Raw genomic sequence first — 11,923 nt, forward strand, 5'->3', positions numbered from 1 at the left:
CAGTTGGTTTAGTTTTGCTCTGCTACGTCTGCCACGCCTTTTTAAACCACAATTTGTGACGACATCCTGTTTACACTCTCGTGTTTTGTTAACCTATTCTTTGAATTAGAAATATTTTCTCCCTTTAATTTGACAGACCTTTTTATATAGACTAATTATACTGTATACAACATATAAGATTTGACAAATCTGACATTTTGAAGCTCTTAGAGGTGTGTGTGTGTGTATGTATACATATATACATATTTTAACTGAGTTAAAATTAGGAAGTCCATTTAAAACTGTACATGTTTATACATTAATTACTTTGCTATTTATTCATATATTTTGTATATTTTTATTTTGAAGAACAATGTCATCTTCTTTGGGTTTTTCCACTTACAGAAGTTGACCAACAGAGGGCAGCACAGCCCTGTTTACCTTTAAGAAGACATGTCTCCTAGCTGTTTCTCCTTGGGACTCACGGACATGCACTGCCATAGGTGGCCATATCTCCATCTGGTAGACTCAGCATGATAATGTTGGTGATATTTTTATACCACGTAATGCTGATTTCTCACAGTTGTTATTTTGTTGCTTCATTGTCAGTATTTCTCCTGTGTTGTTGTTGTCTTATTTAATTTATTCTCCATTATTTAAAGACTCTCTCTTCAAGATTATCTGCATCTATTGTTCATGTTGTTTCTGGTAAATATGGCTGTCATTGTTTCTGTCAGTACATGAGTGGGCTATTAGGCTTGTGGGCGAAACATGACTTCTGTGTGTCTGCTGAAGCAACTCAGCCCAAGACAGAAAAATCTAACCACATCCTCCTAGTGAAAACAGGAAAACATAACACGTAGGGCTGAAAACAGTGACCAAACCCACTGATACTAACTGACATGGATGTGTGTGTGTGTGTGTGTGTGTGTGTGTGTGTGTGTGTGTGTGTGTGTTGTGTGTGTGTGTGTGTGTGTGTGAGAACAAGCATATGACACATACACACAATCTGTGCTGTGTTTGTGTGTTATGCTCAGGCACATGTGACCCGCTCAGAGCTCATGGCTGAAGCCTGTGCTTGTTGATGTGTAATAGTAGCCAAAGTGTTGTGCATGAAACCAGTGCTATTTTTAGAAATAACAGCTCCTCGTGCCACATATTGTGTTTGTGAAGGTTGTGAGGTGAGTTTTAACACTGCAGTGTGATTTTTATCAGGTGCCGTTCTTATTCGCTGATAGGGCTACAGGCAGAGGTCTCTAAGTATTAAGCTGAATATCCAAAACATAAAAGCAGTATAGATTGTCGTTATTGTTATGACATATAGTAGAATACTGTTAGGCACTTTGGGGAAATCCTACCCTCGATATTTACTAACAATGCTGTGCAGAGTTCCTGAGTCATCCACTGTGTTTGCCCCAACAGTCATATACCATGTAAAGCAATGAGACAGTTTCAGTGTGTATCAAAGGAAGTTTTGTGGCTTGCAGATCAGTCAAAACTGTGAGAAAAAAAACGACTTCACGGTCTGTGCCTCAGGTGTTATAGCATATAAAAATGCCAGTCTGCTGAACCAGCATGGCATGTTGCACTCTGCAGACACGTGTTGGCACAGCTAGAGAAAAACAGTTAGAAAAATAAGGTGCTCAGTCCACCGCCTTCTCTCCACCTGATCCCAGAATTCCCAGCATGCCTCTGGGCTGTCAGTTGAGGTGCTTACAGTGAGGGGTGAGGGTCCTGGTGTGCCTGCAAAGCCCTGAGGCCTCAGTTGAGAATGAATTGTACTTGAATTTCTTTGTCAGGTTGATCTTTGGATCATGTTTCCCAGATTGTTAAAAAGTCCTGGGCTTGTATGTATTGTTTCCTCCGGCCGTGTATAAAATGCAAATGCCTCAAAAAGAGAGCGCACAGGATGAAACGTCAGTTATTCTGAATATTGTCAGACTGACTAACTGTCACTGTTTCAGGCTTGTTATTTTGTTTTTCAATGCAAACTCAGGGTTTGTTTTACTACATAATGAGGGAAAAAAGAAAATGGGATCACATCCCAGAGGAACCATGACATCTCTAAGAACTCGGCCCAAAGCATCAGTTTTTCCTCTTTCCTTAGAAATGATGTTTGTAAAACACGACACTGACAGCTGTGTCTACCTACAGATGTTTCTAAAATCAAATTTGATTTTACCACTTTCCGTAAATGATGCTGCTTCGCTTGTGACTTCTGATTGATTGATAATATCTACAAGAACTGTGTCTTGACGTCTCTCACCCCAACACACTCACCCTGTCCTGGCCCTGTCTACAGATGGTGTGGGCCAGCTAATGTCAGGATTTTCCTTCAAGGAAAATTGGTCACATGGTAGCTTGGGTATTATTTATCAGTGCATGCAACAAAAAAAAGGCCAGAAATCACATGTAGATGGACACAAATATGTGGATAAAAAAAATCACTCACTGGCAAATACAGTCAAAATGCATATGGTTTTCCTTGGCATAAACACACTGCTTTTGCAGTACATGTAGATTTCACCTGCAGGATAACACTTGCAAAGCCTGACAAGAACTACTCTCTTGTATTAATTCCACCCCCAGCCTATAGCCTGTTACTCTGTCTTTGGTAGCATGTGCTTGCCACTGTCACCAGATTAGCACGCAGGCTTAAAGCCCTGCTCACAAAGACACTGTGTACAGAACATAGCCTGCACTAATACTGTTTCCCTCTTTTCTAACCTATGAACCTGTAATTCTCCCGGGCTGAGCCGAACGATTTTCCTGCTCACATTAAATAAGACTGTGTTAAATTAAATTGCAACTACAGGAGGTGAGCACAATAAAATAAACTTCTCTACAACACATACAATCCAGTGAAGTGAAATTTATGATGTTCAATCTTTGTTGAGACTGTCAGATTCAACTCTAGGTTATATTATACAGTGGGGTGTAATAATAGGAACACCTCGGTTATTTAACACCTCGCTGGCATGATGTCAACAAAATTGTAACATTTTAAGACTTAAAAGTGTAATGTTATTTTCACAGCTCTTATTTAGATTGTATCACATTGTACAAGTGTTGCTGTTACTGTGCCAACTCCCTGTTAATGTTAGTATTTCTTTATAATGTGCTTGACAGGCTTTGACACATCAGAGTGCCAAACAATAAAGTAGTTTGAAAGGCAATTTAAAATTATTTCTATGGCTGAATTGGTTTGAATTACATAATTAAAAAAACCCTTCAAACTGGTAATCCGTGTAGTTAAAAGGCTATCAAATAAAACACACGCTAAATAACATTTTAACAAGGGATGTTATCTAAAATCTCTACTTGGTATGTGCTGACAGCAGCAGGGTTTACGTTCTGCCACAATTGCAAAACTGCATCTCTGCTCAGTTTGGTTGAACTGTGTAAATCACACAGGCCTTAAATATTTACCACCTTTAGACATTGTTGGGACACCTCGATGTGTTTGAGCTGCCTCGACGGAGAAGTGTCAGCTGTGTGCAGGAAAATAAATTATTTACACCCCCTCCCCTTTACTTCAAAGAGCTGGCAAACCGCTCAACCCTCAGATTTGGGGAGGGGGGTCAGAGGAGGAGTTGCTAGTCACTAGGCAACGTCGGTGTCACCTGCCCCGACATGCCAGACTCAGCCACTTACCTCTGCATGCACAAGGTACATAGCTGAATTTAAAAGCTCCATCTGCAGGATTCACGTGGAAAACAAAACAATTACTGAGACACAGCTAAACTATGCGGCCCCCCCCCCCCCCCCTGTTGCTTACAAGCTGAGTCGCTGAGCTTTTACTAAAGAGCCCAGGAGCAGAATCCAACAGTGCAACAACTGATGTTTTCCATTGGGGGCCTGTTGCATTGAAATGTCTGTGATGCGTTAGCTATTCTTTTTTTTCTTCTTTTTTTTTTTTATGAGGTGTGTGTGAGTGGGGGGGCACTTTAAGCAAGGGGAGGGAAGAGCAGTGTCCAATAAGAATACATGTCAAGTGGAGATACAAGGTGACTGTTCAACTAGAAAATCAGGAAGTTCGGCTTGAGCAACATGTCCACTGAATGAACCCTGCCCTGAGGGATCTGCTGTTTATTTACCCCCTGCCAGCACACACTCTTACACACAGCCACACACACAAAGTTAACACAAAACATGCCAAAATCCTCCAAACTCTCTTGTTAAAGCAGACAAGTTCAAACCTGCCCCCTCTTCACACAATATTCACACACAGATAGAGCCATGCCCCTTGCTGTCAACAGATAACTCATCCTCTCATCTGGGAAACTCGAGTCTGATTCTCACTTTCATTGCAAATTTCACTCTTTGCTTTACAGTCATTGACACCAAGGGGATTCTTGAAGTGTTTTTTTTTTTTTTTTTAATGTCAAAATTAGCTCTCCAATGAGATGGTTACACTCAGTTTAGTAATACCGTTTCAAAATGACACAATCTCCAGAACATCAGCTATATTTTCTTGCTGCTCTTTCACTACTGGGGTTTCCTCATTGAACCAAAGATGGATTCGCCATAGTCTACCAACACACTGTAGGTGTGGGTCTAAGGATCACAATGAACAGAGTTGAGACATAAATCCTTCCCCTGGCTCCACACTGATATTGAGGTATCCCTGTCTGCCTGTTTGATCAGGTTGTGTGCTGATGCTGTGAGTGTGTGCAAGTGAAGACCTGGCCATGCGTGACAACAGCAAATGACCACCTATCTGTCACTGGCGCTAGTGAATGAGATTATCATGAGCTCAGGCTTGGCAACAGCTGGACCAGAGCCCAGGATGAGAAAACTAGACAGTACTCAATGCATAGAGTTATAAACTTCATTCACAGATATGGGGCAGAGGAGAGGAATGTAATCTGGATTGCATTTAGCATACCTCGCATGATGTTTATTGCAGGTTTTCAATGGAATCATAAAAGCGTTGCGGGAAAACCCAGCTACGAAATCCCCGACGACGAGAACAAAAAAAACCCTCAAACTAATTTCTAATTGTAAGCTGGAGAAATCCTTACATTTTCTCTTCCCCCCTTCTTATCTTCTGTCTCTTTCACTCTGCCTGTCTGCCTCTCTATCACAATGTGGCTTTTGGTCTCTGACTTATATAGAGAAAACAACAAGCTGCCACAGGAAGACGCAGTCTTGTGTTGAGCAGTTGCTGTGGGTGGGCTGAAAACGAGAGAGTAAGAAAAACAGAAGTAACTGTAAACGTCTCTGAGTGTCCCACCCTGCTTAGCCTGCGTCTAGACTGGCCTCTGTGAGGCAGGCGGCAGTCATAACAAGGGATTGGGAGAGCAAACAGGGCCGTTTGGCAGAGTTGGCCATTCGTCTATGGAGTCACAATCAAGAAACAAAACCTCTGCATTTAATTGGGGCTAAACAAGGAGCTCACAGTGCAGCATACAATTATGAGATATATGAGGAGACAGAGTTCTGACAGTGTGCCAGCCTGCCCCATGTGCCACACACCAGAAGACCATCTCACCAGATTGGTACTGGGCAAGGGACCCACAACCGTTACTAAGCACCGTGCCAAGGCTGTTGGCCTACTTATGAGCCATTCTCTTGACAGTATCAAGCCAAGAAGATCCCCACACACACACACCCTTAAGCAAGTCTTTGTTACTTGAAACAAGCCCGTATTCAGGCCAACATATTTCAGTTTGGATCATCCATGATACCTTGTTTCAACTCAACTCATCGGCCTTTAACACAATTGGAAAAATAGGAAATATATAAAGCTGCTTTGAGATCAGAGTTGAATCAGAAATTGAGCAATCAGCAAACACTATTCCCGGTTTCAAACAACGTGCTCTCATTTGCCCCTCGTTACCCATGATGCTTGCTAAAGATGCCTTTGTTGACAATGTGAAAAGCTAAATGCGGTGGTGACATTCCCAACATGACCTCAATCAAGCATTTTCATAGCCCGCAGGCACAAAACAATCCAACCAACTCAGCCACTGCGGAGAATCTCTTTACCCTCATTTCATAATGAACGCAATTATACAAGGAAAATTGTTTTACTCTTCCAACTGGCTGTGGCGTTAAGCAGAGAGGGGTTGTTTTGAATTTGCATAAGTCATTTGTTCAAAGTTATTGTTCAAAGCCAATAGTCTGTTTTTTCTGACCGTCCGCTGGTTGACCTGGGAAACGGCAGCACTGTCTTTGAGTCATGGCTTACAAGCTTTAAGTCAGTTAAACCCCCATCAAGGTAGGCATTCTTTGGTCACCTCCCCCAACCACACACACACACACACACACACACACACACACACACACACACACACACACACACACACACACACACACTACTCTTTACACACAGCAAAGAAACAAATGTTTGGGGTGCTAGAGAGAAACCAGTGTTATTCAAATGCCACTTTTGTAAAACCACCGACCTTTGTGGGAATATTTTCTCCGCCTTTAATGTCAATGCATGGCAATTGTTTAGCTAATCACCACAGAATAAATGTTAAACGGTAAATCCCATTTGGATATTACTACCTGGCATGTCATATCAGATCTACTCTGATATAATACAGCTGCTCTTTTTCTAACCAGTGAGAAAAACATGTAATTATCACCATATGTCAATCATACCCCTGTTAGTGACACTGGTTTTTTTTGGCGATGAAAAGGGTGAATTAAGGAAAAGATTGGCTACTGAAACCCAAGGAGATTTGACATAGAGGAGATATCCTTCTCAAAAGCATAAATATTGCATCTGTTTAAACATTTCCATCCCAGACTTAAAAGAAACTGTGGTTTCCCTTCACCCACAGGTTAACCTAAGCACTTAGCTAGCTCTCCACTGCCCGGGGGAAGAGCTGTGCAATGAATGGAAAAGCAGGCCACACTTCTATCCAGGCCATCTTTATTGATCCTCAAAACCCCTTTCACAAAGACCAACCCCCCCGAATCTTGACCACAAAAAGGGGACAATATAAACAACCAATAAATAAGAATCTGCGTGATTAAGGCGGTTCTACGTCTCCAATAGAACACAACAGTGTGGACACGTTGGAGTTATACAGCTTCATACAGTACAAGCAGGAGATTTTCGAGAACATCACATCTAAAAAGGCAGCACTTTAACAAAAGTGAACCATTTTTAAAATCTGGATGAGACTCCCATTCAAATGAGTTACCATTGTACTTCTGTCATGTCTGACTTTTGTGATAGAAAATTCAGGCTCTTTTTAGATGACCTTGTCATCTGAGCTTATTTTTAATACTAGGCCAAATAGAATGGGAAAAAAAAATCATGAGCAGTGAACTTGAATTTAATTTCCTCCCCATCCTACTCTCAGAACAAAAAATTATTAAAGCCACTTGGTTCCCAAAATGGAGAAGGTGGTTGTTCTTTATATCAGTTTTCTCAGATAGGAATAAATAAATACACCTTTTTACTGGTAAACTGTCATGGAGTCCAAGCTTCGAGGCTACACAGTGTCATAGCATTGTTCAGAGTGGCTTTTAAGAATTTCAGCATTTCTTTGTTACATTCATGTCCAGGAAAATGGGAGAAGCAGAACTAGGCCTTAAAGCCAGCCACCCTCTGGCCACTAGCACGTGTGAGACTCAAGCACTGTGCGTTCACTGTGGATATCCAGAGTTCTCTTCTGTGCACCCTGTGCCGCAACTTGGTTTAGTTGTAAAGGGAGGTGCTCACAAAATAAAAAGTGAAGAGATGAGCACCCTTCAACCATCCTGGACAATTCTCACTCTTCTGTGTCCATTTGTGCCCCTTTGCAAATCAGGTCCTCTCAGCAACTAACGGTGCTGGGTTGCTGTTTGCTGACAAAGTCTGAGATGAAGTCAAACTCATTCTGGCCCAGGAAGAGTTCTGGCAGCTCCTGGACCCGATCCAAGCCCAGCTCCATGACCAGCGAGGTCAGGACCTCCTCGTCGATCATATCCGCATCCATGCCGTTCAGGGCCAGGGCTGGCCCAGCCATGTGCTGCATGTTAGCCAGCTGGGCCGGGTTCATGCGGTACTGGGCCGTGGGCCCCATGTGGTTCCCACCCATAGGCCCCAGTGGGTGTCCATGGTACTGGGTGTTGAGTTTCTGCAGCTGCATGCTGGCCATGAGCTGTTGGGATGTTAACCCTCCATTCATGAACTGTTGTTGCTGCTGCTGCTGCTGCTGCTGCTGCTGTGGGTGCTGGGCTTGTTGCTGGTGTTGCTGGTGTTGCTGTGGATGCATGTGATGCTGCTGCTGAGGGTGATGCTGTTGCTGCTGGGGCTGGCCATTATACATCATGTTACCAGAGGTCATCTGGTGGTGACCCATCTGGGCCCCATTCAGCTGTCCATTCATGGGTCCGCCCACCATGCCCTGCCGCTGCCTCATGGCAGTCTCCATGTTGGCCTGGGCACCACCGTAGTGCATCATCTGGCCATTGGGCAGCGCCCGCATGCCCTGCTGGTTGGCATGCTGCTGGTGACCTGCCTGCAGGCCGCCATTCATGCCCATCCTGTAACCGTGGAGACTGGCGCCCGCTGAGCTGTGATTCATGGGCATCATCAGATGGTCTGCCATGCCTCCTGTCTATGAGAAGAGAGGAGACACTGTTAGGACAATGCAAGGAGCAAACAAGATGTTTGGAACCAGTAACAACATTTCAGAGTATGGTGATCAGGGTTTATTCTGGCTTGACATGCACATAGTTAGCTGTCCATGTGAACCAGTATTAAACTGGTTTAAGATACACAATAGTGTTAATGTTGCCATGTGTGATGTACATTGCTGTTCTCCAAACCAATGTCATATCCTGTCTATTGATTCTTTTACAGTGACCACATCATTCACCTTCGTTGAAAATGAAACAAAGATGTATTTCCTTTTTTTTTTTTTTTTTTTTTTTTTTTTAAATTCCTTCTAACGTGACAATTCCACCACAAGTTCACCCACCGAAAACGCTTCCGAGAAAAAAAATATCTGCAAGATTGTTTTGCCTATTGGCGAACACTGGAAGCCTTCCTGGTGTGTTTAGTCTTCCTAAAACCTCCCCTCTTTGTGCCAAGGTATGAACGCCCAGGTTGAAATTACAGGTTAACATACACTGTTTGGGTGCATTTTACAGCCGGATAATTCGTCCTGGAAGGGATCGACAAAACACGGGAAAAATACGTGCATCGCGTAATACATCGCTTAAATCCCATCTATGTTGCATGTCAGCTGAGGCAGAAAAATCTGTTACATTTTACGCACGTAAGGTTGCAACAAAGAACACTGACATCATGCAACATCTCCCCAACAGCTGAATCACCACATTTCTAACAAGGCAGAAAATTCAACAAAGGCTTCGCGTTTCTCCGCTTACATTGTCTCGATGTGTTTAAATGTTTGTATTCAATAATTCCCCCCCGACGTTGTGGAGTGATATTATCCATTTTGTTCATCTCGAGTTTGAAACAGGGGAATGCAAACAATGGAGCGGCAGTAGCAGTAGCAGTCCCTGAGACCACCACACACCAAAACCCCCCAATTTCTCCAAAAAATAAAGCCGATAAAAATCACTTACCCGTATCCGCTCCGTTTTCACAAAGTTGCGCGACTTGCTTCAGCTCCGTCTTTTAAAAACAGTTATCCTCTGCAAGGTAAAGCTCCTTTGAATTACAGTATGTATTCCACAGGGTTACGCTTCATGCTCAAGCGGGGACGGTGTGCACAAAGACTGCCGCATCAGATCTTGAAACGACTGCCTATTTTCTGGGTCAACTCAGGGATTATGTACATCTAAAAAGCTCAGAGGAAGGCAGTCGGGGAGAGGTGGAGCCTCGGTCCTGCCTCTTCTTTGTTCCTATTGGCCCTACTTAATATAATTGTGCATGGGCGTAGAAAAAAAAGGGCTGTTGGAGAGCTGTGACACAGTAGCCAATTTAAATACCCTCCTCCCCACTGTTTCTTTTTGAAGGAATATTTGGACATCTTGTTTGTCTTCATAAGTGTCCGCTGCTGTTGTGTTTGAATTAGTGAAATACAAGTGCTGTCATTAAGTTTTATTCATTTAGATAGATAGATAGATAGATAGATAGATAGATAGATAGATAGATAGATAGATAGATAGATAGATAGATAATTGTTTTTTTGTTTGTTTGTATTTTCTAATGCACGTGTGTAGAAGTCAGCATGCATGCTTATATCTGACAGTGAGTGTCAAAACTCCATAACACCGGAGTAGAAATTCTAGTTTTCAACTTGGCTGCACCTACTTATCTATTTGGCCTATGCGTGTGTGGTGTAGCAAGAGTGTTAGTCTGGTATGTGCATGCACACTTCATCTCCAGGATGACTGAGATCACTGTTGGTCCATGTGACCCACCAGTCTGCTGTGTGTTCGCCTCAGCCAGGCAGTGGAGGGAGGGCAGAGGAATGTAGCCTGTGTGCTATTCTAGGCCACACTGGCTGCAGCAGCAGTGTAACTACTGCTGTGCATGGATGCCCGTTTGCCTCGTTTACGTGTACGGACTATGGATGCAGGCGTGTGTGTGTGTCTTTCTGTGTGTGTTTGCACCTCCACTCTGCAGATGCACGTGTCTCTTGATTGCCCACTTCAGGACGAAGGCCTCCTGCCTGCAATTGCAAATGAATGGAACCACTTTGGGAGAACGAGCCAATCTATTGTTGGGGGAATTCGTCTATAAATGGGCAACCGCTGGCAGGCGTTTGTCATTGTTTGACATTGTCCGGTCACTTTAAGCTAGTGTTAATAAGCCACTCCCAGGTGTGGGTGCTTTCTGAGAAACTCACCCAGCCAGTCAGGCCAAACAAAAGACCGAATCAACATAAGTTTTGGTTGTACTGTGATGAACACTCAGACTTGGCAGAGCATATGTGCTGTGTAGGATTACTGTGACCATATGACAAACAAACATTTTAAAATGTATCAAAACAGTCTTTAGTTTTATCCCAGGGCCAAAAACTCCTAATAGTGTCATTTGCATTAAAGAGCCGAGGCAACATGCCCAAACCTTCTGGAGCTCACCAATCACATCACTGTGTCTGTTTAAAACCCAAGATATTTGCATGAAATTCCAATCAGCCATGATTGTGGCGGAAGATATGCGTTTTGTAATTATATATCCATTGTGTTGCCGTAATTAGGTGAAGGATACACTGCAGTCCTGTCCCTGAAATACCTTTTTGTATTTTTCTATATATTGTGTATGTTTAACAGACTTATCCACATTTCAGACTGTAGTTTATGGTTTAGGGGAGGAGTCTCTGCACACCTTGCCTTAAGCCATGTATTGATTTCTACGCTTATGCGAGAGTGTGCATGTGTGTTTGCATTTCAAGGAGAGAGCGCAAAAGAGAGAGAGTTCATGCGGCTGTGTTTACAGGGACAATGGGCTGTAAGTGTTGCTTCCATTCCCAGCTTGGACACATCACAGTGCCATACTGTAAAACATGCAATAAAGATGCTGCTGTTGCATGATGAGTTGATTTCACACAGTTTTAACCAGTGAACAAAGTATTCGTTTAGCTTCACATATTTGTATTCTCATATTTTCAACAAATCAATATGAGCCTTTTCAACTTTTGATGAGCACAACAGGCCTCAACTCTCACAGCAGATAATATTCGCAGCCGGTAAGTTAGTTTCGACACCAGTCTGAGCACAGCTCCGCCCTACCTACTTGGGCTTGGTCATAACAGTTGACATACTCTGTTGGTGCATCATCTGCCTGCATTTTATTACCACTGTCTGCCTGGGGTGACTGCATTACTTCCAGCAATCTTCCAACTTCCTGCCTGTTAGCTCCAAGGCCCTTCATGTCAGACTTCAGGCCGACAGACAGTCTGTAGAGGCCAGTGTTCATTGCCCCTCACCAGTGTTGGGAAGTGTGTGGTTCTGCAAGTTTGTAGAGGAAAAGCTTCAAGAAACGTGACACCCACAACTAAAGAACAAGGAAATGGTGGAA

General features: G+C 43.2%; 1 protein-coding gene across 1 annotated transcript; it reads right to left on the minus strand.

The window, feature by feature from the left end:
• Window positions 1-6,848: 6,848 nt before the first annotated feature.
• Window positions 6,849-9,771, minus strand: cited4b (Cbp/p300-interacting transactivator, with Glu/Asp-rich carboxy-terminal domain, 4b). Its single transcript, XM_056379965.1, has 2 exons — window positions 9,520-9,771; window positions 6,849-8,543 (listed from the first exon to the last, which is right to left on the minus strand). Exon 2 carries the CDS (start codon window positions 8,532-8,534, stop codon window positions 7,758-7,760), a length of 777 nt encoding a protein of 258 aa, XP_056235940.1. The 5' UTR covers window positions 8,535-8,543; window positions 9,520-9,771; the 3' UTR covers window positions 6,849-7,757.
• Between the last annotated feature and the right edge of the window lie 2,152 nt (window positions 9,772-11,923).

The sequence above is a fragment of the Seriola aureovittata genome, chromosome 7 (genome assembly GCF_021018895.1).
Source record: "Seriola aureovittata isolate HTS-2021-v1 ecotype China chromosome 7, ASM2101889v1, whole genome shotgun sequence".
Classification (NCBI taxonomy): Eukaryota; Metazoa; Chordata; class Actinopteri; order Carangiformes; family Carangidae; genus Seriola; species Seriola aureovittata.